Source organism: Gymnogyps californianus, chromosome 12 (assembly GCF_018139145.2).
Source record: "Gymnogyps californianus isolate 813 chromosome 12, ASM1813914v2, whole genome shotgun sequence".
Classification (NCBI taxonomy): Eukaryota; Metazoa; Chordata; class Aves; order Accipitriformes; family Cathartidae; genus Gymnogyps; species Gymnogyps californianus.
This window is the reverse complement of record NC_059482.1, coordinates 1,831,792-1,859,346: the sequence shown is the minus strand read 5'-3', so window position 1 is coordinate 1,859,346 and position 27,555 is coordinate 1,831,792. Positions and strand designations below refer to the sequence as shown.

At 53.7% G+C, this 27,555-nt stretch overlaps 4 protein-coding genes across 8 annotated transcripts in view; 1 reads left to right on the top strand and 3 right to left on the bottom strand.

The window, feature by feature from the left end:
- The window catches only part of GALNS (galactosamine (N-acetyl)-6-sulfatase), a 48,854-nt gene extending 40,902 nt beyond the window's left edge, over window positions 1-7,952 (bottom strand). Inside the window, exons 1-4 of the mRNA XM_050904300.1 lie at window positions 7,854-7,952; window positions 4,156-4,279; window positions 2,848-2,922; window positions 1,675-1,777 (exon numbers count right to left, since the gene is read on the bottom strand). Of these exons, the coding sequence (XP_050760257.1) occupies window positions 1,675-1,777; window positions 2,848-2,922; window positions 4,156-4,279; window positions 7,854-7,952 (401 nt within the window). The remainder of the gene's footprint in view (window positions 1-1,674; window positions 1,778-2,847; window positions 2,923-4,155; window positions 4,280-7,853) is intronic.
- Window positions 7,953-8,059: 107 nt separating this feature from the next.
- Window positions 8,060-11,639, top strand: TRAPPC2L (trafficking protein particle complex subunit 2L). The gene is made up of 5 exons (XM_050904310.1): window positions 8,060-8,092; window positions 9,006-9,178; window positions 10,256-10,343; window positions 10,461-10,540; window positions 11,287-11,639. The coding sequence occupies exons 1-5, from the start codon at window positions 8,060-8,062 to the stop codon at window positions 11,330-11,332; spliced, it is 420 nt and encodes a 139-aa protein (XP_050760267.1). The 3' UTR covers window positions 11,333-11,639.
- A 1,677-nt stretch (window positions 11,640-13,316) lies between these two features.
- PABPN1L (PABPN1 like, cytoplasmic) lies at window positions 13,317-18,671 on the bottom strand. Its single transcript, XM_050904304.1, has 8 exons — window positions 18,617-18,671; window positions 17,836-18,010; window positions 17,161-17,269; window positions 16,592-16,656; window positions 15,999-16,105; window positions 15,797-15,884; window positions 15,535-15,680; window positions 13,317-14,722 (listed from the first exon to the last, which is right to left on the bottom strand). Exons 1-8 carry the CDS (start codon window positions 18,634-18,636, stop codon window positions 14,683-14,685), a joined length of 750 nt encoding a protein of 249 aa, XP_050760261.1. The 5' UTR covers window positions 18,637-18,671; the 3' UTR covers window positions 13,317-14,682.
- A 4,006-nt stretch (window positions 18,672-22,677) lies between these two features.
- CBFA2T3 (CBFA2/RUNX1 partner transcriptional co-repressor 3) overlaps window positions 22,678-27,555 on the bottom strand; it is a 29,400-nt gene continuing 24,522 nt past the window's right edge. For 4 of the 5 annotated variants that reach the window (XM_050904293.1, XM_050904297.1, XM_050904298.1 and 1 more), the window contains 7 exons: window positions 26,069-26,250; window positions 25,677-25,933; window positions 25,464-25,549; window positions 25,000-25,195; window positions 24,781-24,849; window positions 24,354-24,544; window positions 22,678-23,558 (listed from right to left, as the gene is read on the bottom strand). In XM_050904293.1, the coding sequence (XP_050760250.1) occupies window positions 23,259-23,558; window positions 24,354-24,544; window positions 24,781-24,849; window positions 25,000-25,195; window positions 25,464-25,549; window positions 25,677-25,933; window positions 26,069-26,250 (1,281 nt within the window). In that variant the 3' untranslated portion in view covers window positions 22,678-23,258. The remainder of the gene's footprint in view (window positions 23,559-24,353; window positions 24,545-24,780; window positions 24,850-24,999; window positions 25,196-25,463; window positions 25,550-25,676; window positions 25,934-26,068; window positions 26,251-27,555) is intronic. The other variant, XM_050904295.1, reaches the window with a different exon arrangement.

Sequence of the window (27,555 nt, the reverse complement as noted above, 5' to 3'; positions counted from 1 at the left end):
AACTTGTTCTAAAACATATAATTAAACTGTGGAACTTACTGTCACAGGACACCCTGAAAAGTTTTTAGAAGGGATGTTGAAAGGATATAAAAATCTTCCACTGGGAAACTTAAAAACCTTTCAAAGCCCTAAAATTCTACGCGTGGTTAGGATGAGAATCCAATTTAACTACTGTACTGTGCATTTCTTTACACCTTTCTAGGAAGCAGGTGGTGCGCACAAATGATAGAGACTGCTGCTGTACTGTATCACTCCCTCGTCCTGTCTGGGATAACAGACCTTGGGTGCACAACGATAGCGCACTGCACATTCGTATTTAGTTTGCTTCTTGCTAACAGCTGCAGGTCCTTCCAGATTTGCTGTTTTCCAAATAACTGCCTGGAACCAATCTGTATTTGTGTTGTTTATTTCTTTTCCCTGGGTGTATGAATTTACATTTATTAGCACTGAACTGCATCTTATTGCATTCAGCCCACTGATCCGATTCTTCACGGCCACTCTGCTGTTTGGATTTGTGGTAATAAATAATTCACTGTCTTAGGTTAGTTTGCTTTCTTTCCAATTTCAAAAGCACCGGTGAATCCGACCACAATTCAAACTCACTCTTCTCTAACTTGTTAACGAAACTGTTAAATAAATTGTTTCCCGTTACTTTCCTAAACAGTATCCCCCCGATACTACTCCTGTCCGAAGTCTCTTCATTAACAACTACTGTGTTAACCAAGCAGTACTCCTCCGGCGTCTATGTAGTTTTGAAGTTGCTATTTATGCATTTATTTATTACAGCACTGTTACAAACTGTGAATCAACTGTTCAGAGATGTCCAGGCCCCATGGGATTCCATTACAGCCCACAAGCGCATTTGAAATTCAAATGTTACAAATGCACCAGTTTCAACTATTATCCTGGTAATGCCACTGTGCTTGTTTGATCTGAATATCTTCCAGGCTTTTCCCTTCCGATTCTTCGCAGACAGCACAAAACATTGGTTTTCAGAAGTTCTTCTGTATCCTCTTGAAAGATTATATTGTACTTGCATGAAAGTCCATAAAGTCAAAGGACAATGTTCACAGAGTATTGGATCAGCCCGCTAGGTCTTTTAGAACACCTCGTATCAACTATCTCGATCAAGGCTATTGCTATCCACCCTGACCTTCTACACTTGATGAACAATCTTCAATGTAGCCCTGGAGACATTTGCATCTCTATTTCTATACCACAGACTTCTACCCCCCCCAAAAGAAGCTTTCACAATTTAGCCTACTCTATTAACAAAAAAACCAATATATAGCAAGGGCCAAAGATAAAAAGCACGTCAGTGCTCAAGGCAAGTTCCAACAGAACATCTTGGTGGTTTTTGATTAAATTAAACAGTGTGATACATGGATGAAAGCACAAAGAGTTGAAGGGTTTATAAATACATATATATATATACACACACATAAAAACCCCTTCAGCTCTTTTTATGAAGATACATGTATGTACTTGCAATGGTAACACTCAATTCAGAAACTGATCACAGCAGGGGGGAAGATCCACCACAGATTTCAAAAGTTGGACATCTGAGCTTCAAAAGAGTTTTTTTCCTGCAGTTCTGGTTGTTCTGCTGCTCCTTCACAATACATACACATGCACACTGAAATGCCAAAGCAAGAGATCTTAAAATAAGTTTACCATTTGCCAATGATCTTATTGATGTAGCCAGCTTTCTTCAGCAACTCTGGAAGCAGTAATTCAGAATCTGGGATTCCTCCTACTATATCCTGTGGCGTGTATGCTGCATAAAACAAACAAACAAATCCTTCCGACTCTTACAAATATTAGCGCAAACAGCTCATGGCTATCCATCATTAGAAGCACTGTTACTGGATCAGAAATAGCAATTAGTTTGAAGTCCCAGCAATATCGCTCCTTGGAAGTCCTCCCAGGCCACGAGATGACGAGAACAAATTGATTCAGAGAGATCAAAGGGAGATCTCCACGCACTTGCACACCACAGCCAATAATAAAGGGGGCTGCCATCACAGAGTGAAGGCAAGACCCTTGAAAGGGGGGGGTCATAAAGAAAGCAAGTGCTTTAGGTGTGCATTGGAGTCGCCTTTACTCTTGCAAATTTGCTTTATATTTTCTAAAACGGAAGGCATTTTTTTCCTAAATCAAATGATCGATAAACTTGCTCAGACTGCAAGAGCTGAAAGAAATGATATGTCTCTCTCAGTCCACAGTTCTCTGGCCCTTGACAATCTAAGGTGTGACTTTGGTTAGGACAGAGATAGCCACGCACGCTTGCTGATACACAGTGTGAATCAGTACGTAGCTGCTGATTCTTGCCCAAGCGTGCCCAAGCACGTGGCATCTGTCACGCTGGAACCAATCACGGGAACCAAAATCAACCCAGGGACCTTACGAACTGGTAATCTTCCCTGGAAGCACCATGGGCACAACAGTGCTGTAAAACGTCCAAGGCTGAAACAGTTAGAAAGCTGGCTGCTGAATAAAACTGTAAGCAGCTTGTTCTTTACTCTGGGTGTTAACATACACCCCACGTGACTTTCTTTCACCAGACACCAATTAGACTGCCCAGAGGAAACACTTCTCAGCCAGCAGAAGCAAATGGATCAACCAGCCTTGTTTATGTCTCTTAATTTGAGGAGGTTTTCTGCTTGATGAGGAGGAAGCAATAAATTTCACACTTATTACCAGCAGTTAACATTGTAATCTTCTTGTGCCACTCTGGAAGATCCATAGGGGAAGATCACCGAGCCAAGCCTTTGTTCAAAGCAAAACTTCCTACAAAGCACAGAGGGAAATCAAGAGAGGAAGGCAAATCAGGAATGAAGCCCATACCGTTTCTGGCATGTGCATTCGTGGTGTAAAAACCATTCCTCACTGGGAGACGGCCTGTCAACAGTGCTGCCCTTGCTGCAAATAACAAAAAACATTTTATTTTACATGCATTCTCTGCTTAATATTATTATATTAAGGCTGAGGACAGTGCACTGACTGAAGCATGTCAGTGTCCTTTTGCCACAGCCAGCTACTAAGATCACTCACATTAGAACAGGCAGCAACTCCCCTCTCCAGTGAGCCAGGTTCTGATACACCACCATTTGAATTATTCCAAGACAAACCCAACTGAAATTTGGCCCCTCTATTAAATTACCACTGCTGAAGAGTAATTACTTTCAATAGTCAATGTAGCAGCCCTCCTATCTCAGTAATTCTAAAAGGAATACCTGACATATATATGTAAGAGGAAATCATAACACAAACTGATTACATGCTTAAGGCTAAGTTTTCAAGCTTGCCTGAACAAAAGTCATGTAATAGTGAAGAAAAAGCTGTCCAGCTTTGACAATAAAAGTCAGGTCCTGACTGCAGGAAACATTTAAACAGATGTTTAACTTTAAGCATATGCAGTACCACCACTGGACTTCGCAGGACTTCAGCATATTTTAAATGCCTTTTCTGAGCAAGGACGTCATCAGCACACTGCCAAAAAATACCACAAATGAAAGCCCAAATAAAAAGCTCCTGTTCCTCATTTTTGTTTCAGTTCTTGGCTGCCAATAAGGTTTGAGGAAAAAAGAAAGGAAAAAAACCCCACCCCACAGAAAAAACAGTAAGGATAAAAATATCTGTGTCTCCCAGACCCAAACGTTTCTTTTATCTCTTGTCCTTTCCCCAAGAATCTCGCAAGCCACCAGGGTCAAAAACAGGACACAACCTGCTGCCGTTCCTTGCATGAAAGTCTCACCAAAGCCAATGGAGTCAGACAAACTATGTACAAACTATGTTCAGCAACAATTAAGATACTGCTTTGTCCGTTTATCCCAAAATAAGAAAGATGAAAAAACGCAATGAAAAAATGCAATGACTGAGGCTAGAATACTAAACCGTAATGTTGTAAAAAATCCTTTAGCTGGACTGATTTGATCAATAAACAGTGCTTTGTATGAACTGAAGATTGTAGGTTTTCCAATCAAAACATAAATAAAAAGGGAGCAAAATGCAAGATCAAAGCACCAAATCCAAACTCTGCCCTGAGGGTAATCACTGGTTTGGTTGCTAGTTCATGTCAGATGCTGGCAAATGTCCCAATCTTCTCAGAAGGTGGCATGCTTATATGCTAGTTTAAAACTCAAGTTTACTTACACGGAGAACAGAGGGGGTTGGCAGTATAAAAATCCAGGAAAAGCATCCCTTCTGAAGCCATCTGGTCTAAGTTAGGAGTTTCCTTAGAAGGCTCTCCGAAAGCTCCCAAATCACCCCAACCCATCTGTAAAAAGAACGCACCAAAAGATGTAAAAGTACTTTTACTCTTCCACGACAATGCTTCAGGGCCCACATAACACTTTTATTGTATCCCTTCATTTCTAAATCTTTATAGTACTCATCTCCCTACTTAGGGAGTACTTCACAAACGTGATAAAAATGATCTTCCCCAACCCTGTGAAGCAGGGAACTATTACAGTTTTCATTGGCAAATGGGAAACCGAGGCACACGTGAGATTAAGTGACTTGCTAACAGGCATTAGAACACTTGTAGCAGAACTGGGTAAGAACCCTAATGCCTTCACTCTTACTCAAGTGCCTGAAGACTGGCAAGTGCACACATACCAGGGAGGGAAAGAAAGTTACACATCATATGCTCAGTGTTGTACAGCTGCAAAGTCTGACCGTTCAGTCCCTGGCTACATGTCTTTGTGTTGGACCATTGACCCCAGGACTCCATCTCAGCCTGCTGCATCTATCTACCTATCTATCTATCCATCTGTGTATACGTAACTAGAAATGCAAGGAAAAGGTCTGAACTCAAAAGCAGTGCCGCAGGAAAAGAGAGAAAGTGTTTATTTTAAAAGCAAGCTCTGGAGAGAAACCTGCCGGAGGCATCATATGTCACTCTGCTTATTTGCAAGACAGTGGTTTCACCCTGCGTCTTCCTCCTAATTCAGAGGGGTCACACAGCCAGGAGAACTGTAAAATTACCATCACATTGTCTACTTTCATTGCTGAAAACCATTACTGGTAATAATACAAATAAAAGTAAGTGACTTAAAACAGAAGGTTCTAGAAGGGAACAACTTAATGAGCAATTAGGCACCATGGTTGCTGGAGATTATATTATGCTTTAAAAAAGGCAATAGCTTTCTTTAATACAGATGCGTATCAGGTGAGCAACTGATACAGAGGGCGTAATGTATCGAGATCTTTAGAAAACCATCTGTCTGGTCCCATTTGAGAGCCTAACATTTACACTGCAGTGGTGCAGTTTGGAAAAGAAAATTGTTGGAGAGCCGCAGAGCTGGCTGTTGAGGTTTGAGCGAGGAGCAATTAAATGGTACCACCTAACACTAGGATGTGGAATTAAAATGGATTCAACGGGATCACCCTCGAGTTCTCGATTCTTCCGTATCTTTATCATGAAGGAAGAAAGAAAAAAAGAATATCATGTTGCTCTAACTCACACACAGTGACAGTGTCACAGAAGTTACTGAAGGATCAAAGGAAGAAGACCATGGAGATGTATTTTTAATGAACAGCATGTTAAATAAATAAATAGTTCACAGAAGCTCCAGTTAGGATCTGTGCCTCATCATGTATCGTGCTGTACCAACACTTCTAGAGTGGGATAATCACTGTCCCGAGGAGCTTTCATCTTGAAAATTACAAATGTCAGCATGGGGGGAAATATTCCTGAATGGCAAATTGAGATGGACTGCCTGAGGCTCAACTGGCCAGAAAAACTAGGCTTACAAGGTAATTATCTTGTACAGGAGTGTAGAAACACTATGAAAACAACAGTCATGTTGAATTGGCAGAACGGAGCCAAAGAGGCAGTAAGAGCTTGCCCACCCTTCGAGTCACGTACCCACCCTCATTAGCTTTTTGAGTAGCTTAAAACGGCACACAACACATTTCTACTACAAACACACCTGAAAGATGACATGAAAATATTAGAAGAGAAGCAAAACAGGAAGAAGGCAGCAACTTGAAGGTGTTGGAAATGAATATATTTCCTTTCCCATGTGACTAAGACCGCTACAGGGTGCAAAAGTGAAAAGACTTTTAGTTGGAAACAAATCTGTGATTATTTCCGCTCTTTAATCATTTATTGCCCTTTTTTTTTTTTCCCCTGCAGTTCAGAGGGCAAAAATTAGCAGAATTAGTTTTCTTCTTGTTTAGTTTTTCAGGAGGCAAGTTTGGGTTTCTAAAACATTTCCTGAAATGTATTGGAGTTTCTTTGTCTACACTTGTAGATGCACCTTATTCAGTGCTACTACAACTATATCCATCACTGGTATTGAAGATATTGCCACAATTATTTTTGTAGGCTACAAAACCAAGCCTTAACTTCAGAATGATTCTATCAAGGTTTGAAAATCACCAAGACACCCTGTTTTTCAACATTTACCAGCCAGTGGAATCGTTTGCCAAGGACTGTGGGGTTAATTGCTCAGTCATTATGAATGGACGGATAGATAAGATGATTAGACTTCTAGCTAAGGTATGTAGGTGTGTAAGCACCAATTCCAAAAGGCTTGCATATGGGCTTGACTTTATAGATCTGAGAAGTCTCATTTGTTTGCAGCAGGACATCCACACAAGGAATAACGAGAGGTTTGTGTGCTGTGCCTCTAGGGCAGGGTGAAGGAGGGGCAGGGCTGGGATACACCGAGCCTGGGCCTTCCTTTCATTTCTTCACCACTTTTTACGCAAAATCTGGAAAGGACTCGAGAAAGAAAGCAACTGAGCATGACAGCTTTCACCGTAAGTACTTACAAACTTATTCAAATACTCCTGCTTATTTCAAACTTTTCCAGATCATCACATCAACCCACAAGCTGTGCCTGAATCATTGCGCTGAAGATGTCTGACCATGAATCACAGTACAGACCCTGTTCACGTGCCATCCCACAGGCGCTGGCCTACTGACAAAGGGAATAGATATAGCATGCGGCTGAACACGGAGGCCACACCACCTGGAAGGGATGATTTGTAAACCTGGAAACTGTGACCTAGGGGGGATCGTGCACATCAGGGAGAGCTCTGCTCCACAGGAGTCAATGAGACAGAGCTCCAGGGAGCACAAAGAAGCAAACAAATGCTCACGACATGGTCTCAAAACACAAATCTTGCCAAGCCCAAAAATGGCCCTTGATGTGCACTTAGGAGAATGTCCAAAAAAAAAAGAGTAATTTACAGGATAAGGCTCATGGAGAGCCAACTTGATGAAGCCTCTATTTAAAGGCCTCTGCCTCAGCACCAGTACAGCTTTGGACCCAGCCCATGCACCAGGCTGCTCCCGCGAGCTCAGGGACCGCCACCACAGCATCTCTGACGTGCCGTGCACGCACCACGAACAAATTTCCCAGACATCAGCAGAACGTTTTTGACAGCGGCCTTACCCGCAAGGCGCTGGCACTCAAACCACGCCCCGTCAAGCACCCATCGCCAGGGCCTGGGCGAAGGTGGGCTACCACGGGAGCCCCTCCACCAGCACTGGGACCCCGCTTCACCACGAAGGGCCCTGCTCTCACCTCGATGACAAGACCCCCCCCACCAGCCCACAGGCTGTGACAAGCACTCTACGGAGCCGAGGCCCCAATTTCCCTCAGCCACGCTGACCCCTTCCCAGGAACCCAAGCCCCCCCTCCTGGGGACAGGTACCCAGCCCCCTTCTTGGTCACAAACAGGCCCCCTTCCCCGGTGACCAACATCCCCTCCCTCCACCCTAACGCCCCTCTCAGTGTCACCCCCCCCCCCAAAGTGACTTCCTCCCAGTGACACTGGCCCCTGTCCCCCAGTGACAAGTGTCCCGTCCCCCGGGACCCCCCCCCGGCCCCACTCACGTCGTCCATGAGGAGGAGGAGGAGGTTGGGCGGCGCGAAGGCCGCGGCGGGGCCCAGGGCCCAGCACAGGCAGAGGGGCACCAGCACCGCCCTCGCCATGGCAACCGCCGCCCCGCGCGCCCACCGCGCGTCACGTGAGCGCCGCCCGCCCTCGCCTCACGTGACGCGCGGGGAGGGGCGGGGCAACGGCGGAGGTGGGGGACAAGATGGCGGTGTGCATCGCCGTGATCGCCAAGGAGGTGGGGCGGGGGTGAGGGGAGCGGGGCTGGGCCTTCAGGTTGTGGGGCCTGAGTGGGGCAGTGGGGCCGGGTGGGGTCGTGGGGCCTGAGTGGGTCCAGGTGGAGCAGTGGGGCCAGGTGGGGTCGTGGGGCCTTGAACAAGGTTGAGGGGAGCGGGGCTGGGTCTCAGATTGTGGGGCCTGAGTGGGGCAGCGGAGCCAGGTGGGGTTATGGGGCCTGAGGAGGGATGAGGGGAGTATGGCTGGGCCTCAGGTTGTGGGGCCCGAGGGGAACAGGGGGGGTCAGGTGGAGCTGTGGGGCCTGAGCAGGGCTGGGTCTCAGGTTGTGGGGCCTGAGGAGGAGTGAGGAGGGGAGCAGGACTGGGGCTGTGGGGCCAGGTGAGGTTGTGGGGTAAGGGTGAGGGGACTGGGGTAGGGTCTCAGGTTGCGGGGCCTGAACGGGGGTGAGGGGAGTGGGGCAGAGCCTTGGCAGTTGTGGAGGGAGCAGGGCAGACACTGGAGGTTGGAGCAGGCTGGGATCAGGGCAGGGGGAGCTGGGGCAGCAAGCGCAGGGACAGTGCGAGGGTGCCCTACGGTGTCCTGCTGACCTGCTGCCAGGAGAGGAGAGGGGTTTTCCTCAGAAAGAGCTGGGGACAGGCTCTGGTGGGGCAAGGGGGCAGGTCAAGCAGTGGAGAGACCTGAGCCCTGTGGAGTGTTTGTGCAAATGATTCTCCTGCTGCTGGTGTATGGAGACAGATCTGCTCCACAAGCGCTGCAAGGTGTAAAGCGGGGCTGCGCTGTGACGGCTGTGAACATAAAATGAGCTTACTTCTGACAGCAGCGATTCTTTGGGTGAAAGCACTGTCATGGCATCAGCTGTCACTTACACAGCGGAGTGGCTGATCCTAGTTAGCGTAATTTGTGCTCTTCCTCAGAACTATCCCCTCTACATCCGGAGCATTCCAACTGAAAATGAGCTGAAGTTCCACTACACTGTGCACACTTCCCTCGATGTCGTGGATGAAAAGATCTCTGCGATGGGCAAGGCTCTTGTAGATCAGAGGGAACTGTACCTAGGGCTCCTCTACCCCACTGAAGACTACAAGGTGTATCTTTCTAATGCCTTTTGCCGTGCCATTATGTATTTATAGGCTCTTGTGAGGGGCTCCGCGTGGGAAACCTCTCTTCCTACTTGGTGCCGTGTTAAAGACATCAGCAGAAAATACACAGGCTTGTTCACTGAACACTTTGTCACGTAGAGGTTCAGGTTTGGTGACATCAGCAGAAAATACACAGGCTTGTTCACTGAACACTTTGTCACGTAGAGGTTCAGGTTTGGTGCCTTGGCCAGTTCAGCAGCTGCTTTGTTGCCCAACCAGGTGGTGGAAACATTTACCTTTAGCCTACATGAGGGAGCACAACCTGTGAAGGGTGTATGGTGCAGCTAGACTTCACCTTTCATAAACTGGGTGCTTTATTCCCTGCTTAGCTAAAACAGTTGACTGTGACTAGAATGGAGCTTAGACTCTTTAATAACACCAGTGAAAGTAGCAGGAGTATGAAGGTGTCTCCTCTGGTCAAGTACCTAAACCCCAGGTACATGGTCTGATTTCTCTAAAATCTGTACTCCACGGCCACAGCTTCCCCAATGTTTTTAAGTCACAAAGTTGATCTTTTGAAATTTCTTTGGCTTTTTCTCTGAATCCTACAGATGGAAGTTATCAGCAGACCCAATTTCTGGGTTTTCATAAACTGGTCGTTAATTTTTGAAGTCTTGGGTCAGTCACACTGGCTGATATTAGAAGATCTCCAGGTCTCTGATTGTGGTCTCCCAAACAAGACTGAATAAGGTGGCTGTGTCATTAAAATGGTTCTTAAGAAAAGAGAAACCCTCATCAAAATAGCTAGTAGGAGGCTGCTTCTGGAATTGCAAGGTGTGCCTTACTGGCCAGCATAGGAGCGAGCTTGACCTGGAGTTATCAAAGATGGCAGAAGTCAGGTAGAAAGGGGATACAGTTCCTGCAATCTAGTGTCTTGCTCACCTCATCTACTCCTAGTTATGTGCTGGGCACAGCAAGAACGTCATGTTTCCTCTCAGCTTGTTTCTTTGAGTGTATTCCAGCCTTGTTTTAGTTGCTTTGCCAGGCTCTGGTGTGTCAGAAGCACATCCTTAGCAGCTGCACAGATACGGCTACGTGACAAATTCGAAGGTGAAGTTTGTTATGGTGGTGGATTCTTCAAACACAGCACTTCGAGACAATGAGATCCGCAGTGTAAGTGCAGGAAATCAGAGCACAACTTGCCACATCAGTGTTTTTGCTACTTCCGCTTATTCATAAAGTGCTGAGAAGCAAAAAAAAAAAATTAATTCAAATACAATCCCTTTTCAGATGTTCCGAAAGCTGCATAATTCATATACGGACATAATGTGTAACCCTTTTTATAACCCTGGGGACCGTATCCATTCCAGGTAAGTGAGTTGACCATACTGATCTTTCTAATCTTTGTCATCTTTCTGGAACTTGCAGTGTAGCTATGATGTAACAGGACCAAGAGCATAACCCCTGTGGTTGACCAGTTCAGCTGTGCATGCTCTAGCTGCCTAAATGGAGAATAGCTACGTTGTCTTTGGGCCTTTACTGCAGAACAGAAAACTGATAGTCTCATGAGAAGTTACATTGCATTCCCACCTCAGAACTGGCGTTAGAAACATTGACTCAAGAAAATTAATTTCTTGGGGAGAAAAAAAATTGCCTGTTTCATAGGTAGATATGAAAATAAACATAGGTAGGTAGAGCAGGCTAAAGAGTGAACAACTGCACTTGCCCAGGGCCTGTCCTTGGGTAAGGACAGATGGGCTTTCAGCAGATGTAATTCCTCACGTGTGAGGGCCGGTGCCCCCCATTTCTCATCTGTAATCTCACAGGGAATTCTAGTAACATTGGGAATTTCTGTTGCCTAGGCAAGAGCAACTTCTTGCAACTTTGCTGAGGCAGGTCTACAGCCAGTATATGACCTGTCCTTACTTCAGCTTAATTGCAAGTATTTACTCAATGGAGCATGCTATAGTTTAAGAGTAAAACCATGTATTCAGCTTAGGGAAAGCCAGCTTATTAACTAGTAAGAGGCATTGTTAGCCATTGGTTTTGTTACAAGAGATTTACTGTGCAGAACTAGCTGCTTCCTTTAATATTCTGTGTTCATTTCCTTCTCTAGGGCTTTTGATAATATGGTGAACTCCATGATGATGCAGGTTTGCTGAAGCTCTGCCCCTTCTCATCCGAGTGTTGAGAGCATTCCCCGTGTACAGGAGTGTGCCTACAAAGTGATGTATATATTGTCTTCATTCTGTGTAATATTTTAAATCTATTCTGTGTAAAATAAACTTGACACCTGCAAGGTTTGCACGCATTTCTACTCTAGCAAACCTGAGTATAGCACAGGAGTCACTGTTCAGCTTTATGCCCTCAGGTAACATGTGAGAGCCAGCTCTTCCTTCAGGAAGGCCAGCTATGTCAGGTAGGAGGTTTGTTCCCTGCAGAAATGTGTGCAGCTGTGCCTCTGTGCAACTCAGATGTTTCTGTAGAAATTGGGCTTTGTGTAAAAACAGCAGTTCCTGCTGTGCTTGTGATTAGAGCGAGCACAGCTGCACAAGAGACAGCTAAGAGATTATTATTAGGGGCAACCTAGATTTCAGTCAGCTGAGATGCACAGAGAGTGACACTGTTCCTCAGAAGTACTGGTGCTTCAGAGCAGTTCCTCTGAAGCAGGAGCAGCACATCAGCAGCAGCAGTCCTTTTGCTCTTTGCCAACCCCCTTCGCTGCTGCTCAGGACTTGTTCATTCTGACAGGAACATCACAAGCAGTGCTTAATTCAAACATGCTTGGGCTCCTTGTCCTGTGTTGCCTTAGCTGGGAGCGCTCAGATCTGTATGTATTTAATCCATTAGTTCTTGGAAAGAGAAAACTCTGCAAGTCAGCCAAAGGCTCCAGGTTTCTCTACAACCCCAGCCACTGTTTATGGACTTGAAAAAGCTCTGGCAGACAGCACACAGCTGGTCTCAAAGCACCACCTTGAACCTGATCAAGCCCTGCATTGATCTTGCCTTCCTGGGGAAGATCTTTGGGTGACTCACATTTGACAGTATTTGCTGTTATCCCTTCGCACTTCATTCAGACAGGCCGGGCACACTTTAACAGCTCTTTCTAGCCCAGGTCAGGGAGCACAGGTAGTGCAGCTAGGATAAATCCACACCAAGAGATTAAAACATGAGGATTGCACAGCTGCCTGGCTCATCCCAAACTAATCTCTGTTAGCATCTCCTCCCCTTGCAGCTCCCTGCTGTTCTAATTAGAGACTACCAAATCAATAGCAGGTATTTATATAGAAAAAAATACAAACTAGACTAGAACAGCATCCCTGCTTCTTAATCGCTTGTGCGGTACACTCGCGCTACGCAAGGCTGTGCAGCTACAGCAAGTTCAGCAGAGGTAACGCAGGCAGGCATAGGCACTGAGCAGCTACTCAGTGCTTTTCACACACCTCTACTCCAAGTCTTTCCTGCCCCGCAGGCAGCAGTCTGTGCTTCAAGCACCTAATCAGTTAAAAATACATCAAACATAGCTAAAAATTAAAAAAAAAAAAATAAAACCAGCTGCACAGCTCCAAAGGATACAAGAAGCCTGGAGAAAGCCAGGTCAGTGTAGAGTGTCAGCTCACAGCCAGCACGGTCTCACTGCAGATGAAGTTCACACAGCAGGATCATTTATTTTAAAAATAAGTGACATTTACAATACCTTCTCAAACAGAACTTAAATACATTTAATCAACAACAACCTGTCAAATAATGGGAGATGAAAGTGTTCCAGCTTCTCCCACCATCTAAACAAGGCACAGCTGTACACTGCTATTCCAAAACATTTTCATATAAAAGTCTTCACTCTTTTCACTCACAGACAGGAGCTCAGCATTTCCTCTTCCACAAGAAAGTCCAAACACCCTAAAGTAGTATTTGTTAAAAATTAAGTCTCAAGAATTTACAAAGCTACTAAACAGAAAGTTTAAAGCCCTAGAAAAAAAGCCAGTTTTATAGTCTCAGCCTAAGGGTAGCTCAGATCAAGGCCGGTTTCAACAGCACAGTCCACACTGGGCAAAGTGCAAAATCAACACATGAAGAGTTAAGGCCCCAAGCTTTAAAAAAATCTTGAGATCTTAAGGGGGGGGGGGGGGGGGGGGGGGGGGGGAAATGAGTGGGATTTTTAGCCTGGCAATGCCCCCTGAGCTGTGAAAAGCTGCTTTAGGAGTCGGTCACATCTGTTGCATCTGGGTTAGAGGAATCCTAACCAAGGATCCTGAAAGATTAGTGTGAGAATTACATAATAAAACCGATTTCGATGCAGAACTTCACACAGTAACACTGTCTGCTGCTGTTTCCAGCCTGCTTCTTTTAACACAAAGTTTTTCCTTTAAAAACAAGTGGTTTCAGAGCTCATAAACACAAGATCAGCAGGAAGGGGAAGCGCCAGGCAGCGCTTCTTCCCCAGTACCCAGCTCCCGTGGTGCGCTTCGCTCCTGACCCTCTAGTTCAGCTGGGCTCACACCATCCCCAAACAGGGATCTGGAGCAGAAATGGTGATGGGAGTAAAGAGGAAGATCAGACCAAATTTGCAACAGTGGAGATGATTTTGTAATGCTGCTACTGCTAGAAATAAAGTAGTGATGAGTTGGCAGCACTCTCTGATCCCTGTAGCTCTGGAATAAAAGCAAGAGGGGGTAAGAGGGGGTTCTTGACTTCTGAAATACAAGAGGGGAAGGATTTTGTGACACCCAGGTCTTGTTTAACCACCACAGAGATACAGAGGCTTCCAGAGAAACGGCAAGGGATGCTTTTTCCCTCCCTTAGTTGTTAGATGTACAACAGCAGCAGCGAGCTAAAAAACCAGACCCAAAACACATTGTTCGGCTCCATCCTCTTCCCAAGAGCAAGGTCAGAAATCCACAAGGCTGATGAAGGAAAAGCTCCCCAGCAGTCAGATCTTGAGCTGCAACCCAACTTTCTCCACTGATTTGAAGAAGAAAACAGTCTTTGGAAAGGTCTTTGGCATCTTCCTATGGGCAAGAGAAAGCAGCATCCGGCTCTTGTAGAAACACTTGACAAAGCCGAGGGTGCTTCACATGCCGAGCAGGACAGGTCCGCCCTCGCGGTGGGGTGGAAGGGCATTTGGACACCTAGAAGCCAAACCAAACCCTCCAGTACAGCCCTTTTCTATGGGATGAGGATGAGACTGATGGTCTGGGAAAGCTCTTCCCTTCCCAGGACAGGGTGTTCTCTGGAATGAGACTGTTCTCGATGAAAATGCAATCCCCTAAGCAAAGCTAAGGTGAGCCGCTCCTGGGATGCTGGCAGGGATCCGGCCGATGTGCGGGTGGAGCGGATCCAGTCTTCCCTCCCACAGCCCGGCACACGGCTGCCTCACCAGTAATCCTCACGGCCAGGCAGATGGCATTTTAAAATTAATCTTTTTTGGCTTGGGTAGGCATATTTTTAAATCTCTCCAATCCCATCTCCTCATTTCAGTCCCGTCGGCATCACCAGGGCAGTCCAGTCCTTTCTAATACGGAAAATACCAAGGCAGCAGCCTTGCCCGACCCCTAAACAAGAACAAAAACAGCATCCTAAAGCACAGGGGCATTGCTCAGCTGAGATATCAGCTGCGCCAAAAAGCACAGCTACCTGCTCCTTCACCCCTCCAAGAGCTGGGATTCACCTTTCTGCCCCAGCTAACCTAGACTGAACCCCCAAAAGACGGGGGAGCCCCGATGCCAGGCACGGCTCTGGGACCGGTCAAGGCTGGGAGTGCGATGCCCACCCACACCCCCCCCCAAATCCCTGTAGGGATGGGGGGGGACAGCAGGGAGATTCCAGGTGTTTCTTCCACCCCCAAAGCTGCTCTTCGCTTCCTCCCGCAGTGCCGAAGGGGCCGGGGCATCATTGAAGCTAATCCGCAGCGAGCTCATGGATGCACGAGCAGCGGGAGGTGTGCCGGAGAATAGCTCCAGGCCTGTGCCGGGGAAGCAAGGGATGCCGGGACAGCAGCGGGGACGGGTCTGCCGTGCCATCGCTGGCTGCTCGCTTCAGTCCTTCCCCCTCTCGGGGGCCCACAGGCCCCTCCAAGGTGCCCGCATCCCAGCTGGACCAGCCACCAGGCTCCTGGCCACCCCACAGGCACCGGGGTGATGCTAACAGCACATGACGAGCACGAGACATTTCTAGCACAGGTCTCCAGGAAGATACTCCTGCCGGAGCCCTTCTCCATCCTCCCATCCATGCCAGGGTGGGAAGTGCAAAGCCGAGAAGCTGAGCGCAGCCAGAGCAAGCAGCAGCTATCCCCATCCTGGGGACACCCTGCTCCACAGGGATCTTGACCCAAATACACAAGAAAACCCCCTGCCCAGCCGCTCACCTGTATGTCCTGCCTCGCACCCTCGGGTGCAGCCCTCCGTAGTAGCCTCCCCGCTGGGCCAGCCCTCCCCGGGCTTGGAAGCGGCCCCGGTAGCCCCCACGGTCGGTAGTGCTGATGCCCGGCATGTTGGTCCTCTTGGGCAGCACCTGGAAGGCAGGGGGTGGCTCAGCCGGCACTGCCGGCACCGGGATTCGGCACAGCCCCATGCACATGGGGATGGGAGAGGTGGGTGCAGCACCCCAGGGACTCATCCAGCTCTTACCTTAATGACACGGCCTCTGAACACGCTCTCATCCAGCTCCACCGCAGCCTTCACAGAGCTCTTCTCCTCAAACTCGATGTAGGCGTACCTGCAAGGGGACGGGGTGAGCTGAGCCCCAGGGATACCCCACCGCTCCCAAAGGCTGGGGAGCACAGGGAAGCACCCTCAAGACCCCAACCCACCCCCCACGCACAGCACTGACCCTTTGGGATGCCCCGAGAACTTATCACAGAGGATGGTCACTCGGTTGATCTGTCCACAGCTGTTGAAGTGAGACTCCAGCTCTTCTGCCGTACCCCCGTAATCCACCTGCAATGACAGTCCCGGCCCCTCCAGCACCCCCAGCCAGCTCCTCCGGCTTGTGGGTCTGCATTCACACACCATCACGGGAGGCAAAGGGGCCGGTTGACCCCACTCACACCTTGCCACCACAGCTTCACCATCTCCTGAGGTACAGGAGACCGTTCCAGGCTGAATACTCCAGCCTGGAAACCCAAATCCAAGAGACAGCTCTCCTGCTTTGAGGGAACAAGCAACACTGCATGACCTGCAGCTTCCAGCGGGGTATTTTGGGGAGCTGACACTTGCAACAGATTATTTGCAAGTGGCTGAGGATCATGGGCAGATGCTGAGCCACATTCCCACTCTGGGCTGGGCAGAGGAGAAGCATTTGGGATGGGACCAGCCAGCCTTTGGTGGGGGGGGCAGATCGGCCCCCATGCTAGGGATCTCGGACATACGTCCAGCTGGGCAAGGAGCAGCGAGATGGGCTCTGCTCCAGGGTCTCCCACTTACATTGCCCACGTAGATGGATCGCTGGTCAACCTCCATCTTCTCCTCGGTCGTCTTTGGGAAGAGACCTGCAGAGACAAGGGGTCGTGCTGGATGGCGCCGCAGGAGCCCTCTACCAGAGGGACGTCTGTCCGTGCAGGTCTGCTCCCAGCACGGCCACCACCGAGCTGACACACTGCAAAGCTCCTCGGATCCCTAGTCACGTCCAGGCATACTCAAATCCCCACACTGCTGCCTCCTCCTCCATCCCCTTGCCCTCTCTTCACAAAAAAAAAAACCCAACCCCACAGGGTGACTGCTCTGCTGGGTCTGTTGGTGCTAAAGACAATTACTTAATTGAATTAAATTTAATTAAATTAATTTACTGCATCTTGGCCTGCAAAGGTAGGAGGTAAGAGTGGATATAACTTGCATTAGCATCATGCCATGCCTGGGACCCCATCCCTCACCCACCATACATATCCAGTCCCAGGCTGCCAGGAGAGGCAGAGCCACGTGCTCTGGCTCCGATTGCCACCCTGTGCCCCAGAGGTGTCCCTGGGGGGACAGCAGCACGCAGGGACAGCCCGTACCTGCCTCCGAGCTCATGATAAGGCGGCTCTCGGCTTCCAGCTGCAACTCCTTCAGCCTCTCATCCTCCTTCTCCATCTCCCGCACTCTGGCTTTGATGGCCTCCAGCTCCTGAAACCCAAACCAAGACTTGCGTGAGCAGCACACGGAGCAGGGACACCCCCACCCTGCTCCCCACCCTGGGCTGGGACTTTGCAGCGCTGCACAGCATGCACCTCCACCAGCAGTACCCTCCCAGGCTGGGGACAAGGGTGGGCTGGGTGCTGGGGACAAGAGCCTGTCCCATAAAAGGGGAGTTCAGCTTCCAGCTCCACTGGGGAGGAAAAAAAAAAACCAGGTAAATATTTCCTTTCCCGTGCTTGCTTGTGAAGCAGCGTCTGCTGCAGCAGAGGTGCCCCAGCAGCACCAGAGCTGCCAGAGGGAACCGGAGATTTAAGCTGGTGACGAACAGGAGCCATTTACTCTCGCTCAGCCCGGCAGACATCTCGGCAGTGAAAGCTAAGCAGCAGGAGAGTGACAATTCAATTTCCAGCTTCTCAGCTCAGGGATTTTAACATCAGGGGCCCAAGATTATTCTTATTCTTTATTTTTGGAAGCGCTTGAAGAGAGGTGTAGAAAGTTTCCCATTTCCTTAGAGAAACAGGGAAAATTGATTCCACACTCAACCAGGCACTCACTGGGTCCGGCACAGCCAGCTCCTCCGCGCTGTCCCCCTCCAGGTGGCTCAGGTCCGAGCTCTCATCTGCAGCCTTCCGCAGAGCTGCCATCTCTGTCACGTCCCAGGACGCCTCCACTGCAGCCAGGGACGACAGGTCCTGCCACCAGATCCCTGAAGTGTCCAGGAAGAGAGGACTGGGCGGGAACAGGGGCAAAAAAGCCATTTAACAAACAAATAGCTATTTAAGATAGAACCTAAAGCAGAATGCCAGCCAGGCAAAGGTGCTTCCAGCAGAAGGATAAACAGGTGCCACCAAAGCAGTTTGCTCTTGGTGCTGCAGCCAGGCTTGCAGCAAGACCCCAGAACTGCAGGAGTGAGGGCTACTGAAAGATCTCCGGTTCATACCGAGCTACTTCCCAACTCAGGGGGGGCTACAGAGAGGACCTGGAAGCTGCTTCCCTTGGGTGAAAAAAAACCCAGGCGCAAGCATCGAAGCCTGCCAGCAGGGAAGGGGAAGAGGAGGCAGGACCTGCCCCACCAACAGAGCTCCCAGGCTGCACAGAGGGAGCAGCAGGGAGCCCTGCCTCCCCCAACCAAAGGCAAACCCACACCCTTCCAGCCCCGGGCTCTCGGCTTGAGCCCACAGAAGGACAAACTCTCCCACCCATGGGTGGGAAGCTGACCTTGCTCCAGCCCGGGGAGCCTCAGTGCCTGTCACCAAGCTGGGCCTCGTCCCGGGTCGCCCCCCCCCCCCCCCTGCAGCCCCGGCTCGCCCCCCCCCCGCGTCGCCCCGGACCCACCTCGCCCGGCCGCCGAACATGCTGCGCTGCCTCCGCGGAGCCGGCGGGAACAGGCGGAGCGGCGCCACGTGCGGATCTCCCGCCACCACGTGCGCCTCTCCCGCCGGCGCGCCACTTTCATACATCAGGGGCCAATCAGGGCAGGGTGCGCCGCCAGGCCCCGCCCCGTGCCGGCAGGGCGGGGGAGGTGGCCCTGCCCAGCCGTGACCCTTAGACCGCGGGTTCGAGCCCCGGGGGCGGCAGGGGACACGCGTGTGCACCCAGGGACGGCACGCGTGGCCAGGCGGGGGCACGGCACCCGCTCCCCGGGTTTGGGGACTCCTCCCCGACCCTTCTTGTCCACCGACCCTGCTGGTGGTGCTGGGGACCGCAGCCAGCTCCCGGCGGCTGCCCCCGGCACAGGGGGAGCAGCGGGGCACCCCGAGGGGGTGCAGCATCTGCAGCAGGGAGGGGAGATCCCTTTGGGTTCCCTGGGGACAACCCTGAATGCCTCCCGCTGTGGACACCCCTCCTCAGAGCCGGACATGGGGCAGCGACTGACCCCAGGGCTATAATGAACCCCCCGAGGGTTGGGGGCACAGGTTGCAGGGCGCTGCCGGGAGAGGGGGGCGAGAGCACCCACCACAAGCCCAGGCTACGGAGCCTCCGGTTGATATTAAATTGTCTTTATTACACAGATACAGAGTTAAGAACAGACATAACCTGAATCATAAAGTTTACATCTTTCACAGGTCAAACATACAGTACACTTAGAGAAAGCGGGAAACAGCAAGGGGGGGGACAGCATGCCGAAGGAAAGTCCTACCACGTCATCTCTCTGGGCTGGCCCCCAAAACCCACGTGGCGGGGCAGGGCAGCCTGCCACCATGCCCACCCAGCCCTGGCAGTGGGGTCTGGTTTCCAGCCCCCCCCGGGGACCCCCGTACCCAGCATCCCCATCCCCAGGGCTGGCAGGGTAACGCGAGCAGGGCCCAGCCCCCACGGGACCGGGGAACCGGTGCTGCCTGCGCAGCCGTGAGCGAGGGGGGATGGCAGCACGACACCTCCCTCCCTGGGCTGTGGTATTCGGTGGCATCGGAGGAGCCCCCGAGGCTGCCACCGCGGCGGGGACACCCCAGCACTGTGCCTGGGACCTGGGAACAAGGTGGCATCTTGTCCCCGACCTCAAACCCTCCAGGATCCAGGGGGGCACCCCGAGGAGAAGGGGGGACCCTGGCAGACCCTGGAGGAAGAGGGTGAGGAGAGGCTGCGGGGGGTCTGGGGGGGCTCTGGCAGTGATGGAGCAAAGCCCAGGCAGGTGTGGGACCCCCGCTCTGGGGTGCCCAGCCTCGCCGGGATGCGGCACTTTGGTTTCAGCTGGGATTTCGGGTTGGGAACGCGAGGAAGGAGCTGGAGAGACCCTCGCCCGCCGGGGATGGGGCACCGGTGCCACGCTCGGCACCGGAGCAGAGCCACGTCTCTCCTGCCACCTCCTCCAGCTTGGTGCCACACCCAGCACCCAGCACCCAGCACCCAGCGCCCCGGGCTCTGCCTCCCCGCAGGGACCAGGACCTCAGGCAGGCTGTCCCCACACCACCAACACCGTCCCCCAGCCCCAGCCGCAATGCAGGGGAGGAAACCCAAGAAGGGGAGCTATGGGTGGCCGTGGGGACCCGATCTGGCAGAAGACTGTGCCCAGCCACCCTGGCACCCCGTGTCCCCGAGCTGCCCCACAGCCATCGGGGTGTCCCCCGCCCAGGCCGCACCGGCACCACGCAGCTCATCCGTCTGCCATCTCCCACATGCCACAAAGCCACCGAAGGACCCGGCTCGGGCACGGCACAGGGCACGCGTCCCCTGGCCCCCCCTGCACGCCCCAACACCGTTTTGGAGCAAAACCCTACAGAAGCGCCCTCCGCTCCGGCCAGAGCCTCCCTGGCCACCACGGCCCCCTCCGTGCCCGCATCACTCTGGCCGCGCGGCCGCACTGCCGCTGCCGTCCTCCCCGCATCGCTAATTTTTTGGGAAATATAACACTTTAAAGCTGTCGTTCTGGTTTGGACGTCTGCTAGCGCCGCGCCGCCCATCCCCTCCCTCCCTCGGCTTTTGGTTTCAATGCAAGGTTCTGTAGGGTATTTTTATTCTTATTTAAAACGGAAAAAAAAAAAAAAGAAAATAATAATTAAAAAAAAAAAAGCTAAACAGAAGGGAGTAGAAACGAGAGCAGTCTCTGTGGAAATGCTCTCATCCGCGGTTTCCCGGCGAGGCGGAGGTAGAGAGGCAGAGCCCCAGCGCGGAGCGGGGCCGGGGGCACGCGGGGACACGCGGGGACACGCACGGCGGGAAGGGCAGGGACGGGACGGACACCCGGGAGAGCAGGCGGCCCCGCAGCAGGTGCATCTGCAATACTCTTATATATTACCTCTTCTCAGGAAATGTAAGAAAAATAGACACTATTACATATGTCACACCATAAATAAAGTGAACAGTCACTCGAGGGGCACCCGGCAAAGCTCCCAGCCTCGGGGTGCACAGAACCCCCCGGGGGGGATGCACCAAGGTTTCAGGGCGCACAGAAACCCCCCCCAGGGGATGCACTGAGTTCTTGGGGTGCACAGAAACCCCTGGGGGGGATGCACTGAAGCCTCAGGGTGCACAGAACCCCCCCCAGGGGATGCACTGAGTTCTTGGGGTGCACAGAACCCCCCTGGGGGGATGCACTGAGTTCTTGTGGTGCACAGAAACCCTGGGGGGATGCACTGAGACCTCGGGGTGCACAGAACCCCCCCTGGGGGGTGTACCAAGGCCTCGGGGTGCACAGAACCCCCCCAGGGGATGCATCAAGACCTCGGGGTGCACAGAAACCTGCAGCAGGGCTGAGTGCTGGTGGCACGGGGCCAGCAACGTCACCTCGGGGGTGCCCCATGCACCAAGCTCTGCTGCAGCGCGGCACAGCATGGCACGGCCCAGCATGGCACGGCCAGCATGGCACGGCCGTCGCAGGAGGCAGCCGCGAAGGCAGCGCCGGCAGCCGGCCCCTGGGTGACTGGCAACACAACCGACCCGGCCCCAAGCCCTTCCCTCCTCTTCCTCCCCTAAAGAAAACACAAAGGATGGTTTTTGCAAACGCGGAAAAACTACAGCTCCTATCGAGCACACGACTTCTGTTCGCCTCCGGCCAGCCTCGCTCCCCCACGCCACAGCCTCCAGCGGGTTCTCATCATCTTTTATTTGGCAAATGTCTCTTATTATTATCACTATCATTATTATTATTTTTTTTTTTTTTTGGACCTCTGCAAAACACTATTTACATTCACATTAGCGTACAGCACTCCTGCCCCGCACGGGGCTTCCCTCCTCTCGGAGCCGGGGGACTTTCCGTATTGCACTCCCGTCCTCTGCACTTTGTACAATGATGCGAGAAATACAAAATCATCGACATCGTCCTTGGCTGCCTCCTCGGCCAGGAAGGAGGTGGCGCTCGCTTTCCTTTCCTTTCCTTTTTCCTCTTAAAAATCCTTGCAAAATAAATCCGACGCGGGGTGTGGGAGCAGCCCGGCAGCGAGGGGCTGGGGGGGGGGGGTCCGGCCGCAGGCAGCCCCCGACGGCTTCAGGAAGGGAGAAAACCAAAATCTGTCTTTTAATCTCTTTTTTTATTCTCTTTTTTCCAGGGCGGCGGCGGGCAGAGGTAGAGATGTGCCGGCTCCGGCTGCGCCCACCGGGGCGGTTCTCAGCCACCATCTCCCCCTCCCACGCCTTGGGGGCTTGCTTTTTTTTTAAAAAAAACCACCTTTTTTTTTTTGCTTTACTTTAATAGAAACTCTTTAAAGCCCTGGGGGCGCGTCCGTCCATCCTTGCGGGGAGGGGAAGGAAGCGACAACAGAACGAAACGAACTTTGGCAGTGGAGAGACGTTTGGATCTTCCTTGGTTTTGGATTTCCTTTGGAGCAGAGGTGAGTCTGGTCTGTTCTTGGCTAGCTAGCAAGGTAGTTACAGGTGAGCGTCCGTCACGCGGCTTGACTTGGCGTCGTCTGGTTTTTGGATTGTTCTTTTTTTTTTTTCTTTTTTTTTTTTCCTTTTTTACAATTTCTTACTTAAAGCCAAAGAGTCCGACGTTTTCTTTTTTATTTTCTTTATTTTTTTTTACAAAAAAAAAAAAGAAAAAAGAAAAAAGAAAAAAATAAGGACGAAAGAGACGAAGAAAAGAAGTTTCTTTCCTCCTGCAAGTGAGCCCCTCAGCAGCACCGATGCGGGTCAGGGCCGGGCCGGCCTCTCCCCGCGTCACTGTGTGGCAAGGCTGCAGCCAAATCCCTCATCCAGAAAGAAAAAAAAGGAAAAAAAAAACCAACAACCCCAAAACCAACCAAAAAACCCCGAACCACAATCCCCCAACCGATAGAAAACCAACCAAAAAAAGCCAAAACAAAGACTGAAGAGAGAACAGAGAAGACCGGTATTTGCCTTAACTCCACTTAAAGCCCAGTTTGAGGATCCGTGAGGATTATTTGTGAGAGCTAGAGAGGTCGTTTCGGAGGTCACACGAGTCAGGTAGCTGAGGAAATTGCATCGAGTGCAGTCCGTGTCTTTTGGAGAGCGGTGGTAGCAGCGGCGGCAGCGGCAGCAGTGGCAGCAGCAGCAGCAGCAGCAGCAGTCCGAGGGCGGCTCAGCGGGACGCGCTCTCCAGCGGAGCCGGGGTGGCCGGCGTGCCGGCGCGGGAAGCGGCCGCCGAGCCTGTCTCGCTGGGGCTGCTGGCGATGGTGGCCACCCCGTCGGGCTGGCCCGGACCCGGCGGGAGCCCCATGCCGGTGGCGGGGGTGGCGGGGGCCGGCAGCCCTTGCAGAGTCTGCCCGCAGACGTGGTGATGTTTCTCCCAATCCTTGTGCTGGCAGAAGGAACCGCAGTAGCGGGCGGTGTTGCAGCCGCTGCAGGTCTCGCTCGCTTTGCGCCCGCAGTTCCAGCAGCTCTGCGGGGATGGAAAGCCAAACCTCAGTCCCGGATCGTGCAACCCCATCCCAGACCAGGCACCCCCATCCTGGACCAGGCACCCCCATCCTGGACCAGGCACCCCCATCATCCAGACTGTGCACCCCCATCCCAGACCAGGCACCCCCATCCTGGACCACACATCCCTATCCTGGACCATGCACATCATCCCAGACCATGCACCTGCATCCCAGACCATGTACATCATCCCGGACCGTGCATCCCCATCCTGGACCATGCACACACATCCCAGACCATGCACATCATCCCGGACCGTGCATCCCCATCCTGGACCATGCACCCTGTCATGGACCATGCACCCCATCCTGGACCATGCACACACATCCCAGACCATGCACATCATCCTGGACTGTGTGTCCCCATCCTGGACCATGCACCTCCATCCCAGGCTGTGCTCTCCCATCCTGGACAATGCACTCCTGTCTTGGACTGTGCCCTCCATCCTGGACCATGCACTCCATCCCAGACTGTGCTCCCCCATCCTGGACCATACTCCCCCATCCTGGACTAGGCACATCATCCTGGACCATGCACATCATCTCGGACCATGCACCCACATCCTGGACCATGCACCCCATCCCCAGCTCCGTGCAAGAAATCCCCTCTTCTTCCCATCCTGTGGTGTTGCCGCAGCCCCCCCGGTACCCACGCTCGCACGCGCAGACGCTGTAAACGTGATTGCGAAAGCAGCAGGTCCCAAACGCCCGTGCTGCCACCGACCCCGGCCCCCCGGCTCGCCCCTGCCGGCCCCCACCTCGCTCGAGTCCTCCTGCTGATTGATGACGGTCAGGGCGTCCTCCGAAGCCTGGCGCTTGGCCTCGGCCAGGGCTCGCTCCATCTTGGCTCGCTCCGTCGTGATCAGCTCGTGGGCTTTCCGCTCGGCGTCCGACACGGCCTTCTGCAGCTCGGACATGGCCTGACGCTTCACCTCGTTCACAGCTTCTTCTGGAAGGAAGGCGGCCGAGCGTGGCACGGGGTGTGCCGGCACCCCAGCCTGGGCTCCATGCTTCCCCCTCTGCAGCAGCGCCATGGGAAGGCTGCGAGCATCCACCCCCCCGCCGCAAACCCACCCCGAGCCCCTCCAGCCCCACCGGCACCCTGATGCAGTGCGGGGAGGGGACGGAGCAGAGACCTTGCCAGCTCGGCACACCGATAGGCGCTGGTGCCCACCCTGCACTCACCAGCCTTCCTCCAGATCTCCTCTGGCATATACCCGGAGAGGGGCCGCGGCGCAAACTCCCGGTGAGCGTCTGCGAAGGAGAGGGGGTGACGCCGTTAGGAGATGCCGTCCTCTTCGAACCCACCCGCCGGCAGCGCCGGACCCCCGGGGGAACAGCACGGGCACCCCGGAGAGGGGCGCAGCCCCCCCGAACGCACCCCGTGGCCCCGGGGGTCAATACCTAACTGGGGTGCCTCGGAGGCGGAGGAGCTGTTGTGGGGGCGGGCGGAGGGGGGGCTGCCTTTCTTCATGTCCTCGGCGTCGCTGTAGCGCCGGATCCAGTGGTTGAGCTCCTCGCGGTCGGCCTCCTGGCACCGCCGCAGCACCGTCAGCGACCGGCGCGTCTTCTCCACCATGTCCATGATGCAGTTCAGCAGCTGCGGGGGGGGGGTAACGTCAGGGTTGGGGGGGGGGGCTCTGCTGCAAGCAGCTGGGGGGCTGCAGTGCCCAGCGCTGGCGGGGGGGATGGATTCAGGCTATGCCGGTCTGCGCCGGGGCGGTGTGCCATTCTGGCTGAGGGGAGCAGAGGATGCTCGGAGAAAAGCCCAGGGGGGGACACGGTAGGGATGGAGGGTAAAGCAGGGCGGGGGGGACACAAAATATGCACGGCAGTCCCGTGAGATAGCCGGGGGGGGCACTACGTACGTTGTTGAGGTGTTTCCACTCCTCCGCCCACTCCCGGTCGGTGAGCCGGTGGTCGATCACCTCCTCCTGCCGCGTCCCGTGCACCGCTGCAAGGCAAGCGCAGGGCGGGGGTCAGCACCACCCCGCAGCACCCCTCTCCCTAAGGGGGGGTGTGCTCCCCAGCCCCCTGCCCCCCCCCCCCGGCCCCTGCACACGGGGGATGCCACCACTCACCGGCGGGCCGCTGGCGCTCGCGGAGCTCCCGGGGGTCGGGGTGGCGGTAGGCGTCGCGGTAGTGGTGCGCCATGGCCATGTCCTCCAGGCGGTAGTGCTGGGGCAAGGGGGGGGCGGCGGGGGGGTGCCCCAGCCCGTTGGGCGGGTGGCTTAGCCCGTTGCTGGGGCTGTAGCGCTGCGCCGGGCTCATGGTGCACGGCCGCTTGCTGAGGTGCTCGGGGTGCAGAGGGTCTCGGTCCAAACCGTTCTCTTTGGTCCTGAGTGGAGGAGAGGAGGTCGGTCCCCACCAGGCACCGGCGCTCACCGCCCTGGTGAGGCAGGGGGGGAAGAGGGGGGGGGTGGCAGGGATGGGTCCCCAAAAATATACCCCACGTGCCCGCCCCGGCTTGCACCTGTCTGGCGTCCTCCTCTTGCCGCTCTCGCCCACCTCCAGGAGCAGCTCGGAGGAGTCGATGGGAGAGGAGGCGTTGGCGTCCAGCAGCAGCTGCTCGTGCTGGGCCAGGTACTGGGCCGGGGTCTGCTTGGCCATGCGGGCGCAGTGCAGCAGCTCCCGCTGCAGCAGTGGCAGGTTGGCCTGCGAGGAGGGGAAGGGGGGGGGCGAAATTCCAGTCCACGGCCCCGCAGACGCCCTCCCAACCTCATGCCTGGTACCCAGCTGCTCAGAGCCCCCTGCAGAGCCCGGCCGCCCCAGCGCAGTCCCCTCTGCCCGGCACAGCCCGGCTTTGCCCCCAACCCGCCGCGGGCAGGAGGTGCCGGGCAGGCAGCAGCCTTCCCTTTGGGGTCCTGCTCACCTTCCCTAGGGGGACATCCTTGGGACGCCACTCACTGCAGCATGCCCAGGCCAGCTGGGCTGCTGGGGGGCAGGGGACACACATGTGGCACCCCACAGGGTTCAGCCACGTGCTGACATGGGCACAGCTTCAACCGAGCCCTCCTGCATCCTGGCAGGGCTTGCAGAGCATCATCCCCCGGCCAGGTCGGCCACCTTTGCCACCCTGTCCCTACGCTGCTTGCCCTGGGGACCTGAACCCCTGGGCTGGGGAGCCCCCAGCCCATCTGGCACCCGTGGGGCATGAGGACTGGCTGTGACCTCCCCACCCACCCTGTCCCCCCCCAACCCCGGGCACTGCAGCCCCTAGGAGCACGCAGAACAGCAAGAATTAAGCAGCAGAGACCCCTTTCTGCCCGGGTGCTCTGGCTGCCAGCTCTGGTTTTCTCTTTAGGCAGCAGATCCGCAGCCAAACCCCGCATCTGTCGGACACGTTAGCGCCCGAGCCGGAGACGTGTGGTGCGGCAAGCGGGCTGGACCCTCCCCTTCCCCGGCCCGGAGGGGGGAACAACCCCACAAAAACAAGCAAGCCCCTGAGTCTGGGAAGCACGCCAAGCCCGGCTGGTTGCAGTTAGGAAAATGAGAAACATCTGGAGCCCACGGTGAGAACAGCTGGGAGCGGGGTGCCAGGGTGGCCGGCGGGGCCGCCGCGCACTTGGCAGTGGGACAACGGGGACGGCTCCCAGCCCGCCCCGAGTCGCGGGGCCACCAGCACCCGCCAGGACCCTGTGAGCCACGTGGCCGGGGAATGCACCTCCCCCTGCTCCCACGGACCCCGTGTTCCCCTGCAAACCCGGGCAGGAGGGCGAGGGGGCTCTGCCGTCCCCCCGCCGGCTCAGCCCGGCTGGGTTTCGGCTCTGCCTTCCCCTGCCAGGAGCAAACCGCTCCGGCAGCTTTGCAGGCAGATTCCTGCGGTGAGCATGGACCTCCGCTCCAGGGGACCGGGGAGGTAGAGGTGGAAAAGGGGCTTTTTTTGCACTTTTTTGTTATTCCTCTGCTAACGAGGGACAGGCGACGCCAGGCTTGAACATCTGCCGGCAGCGCCGGTGC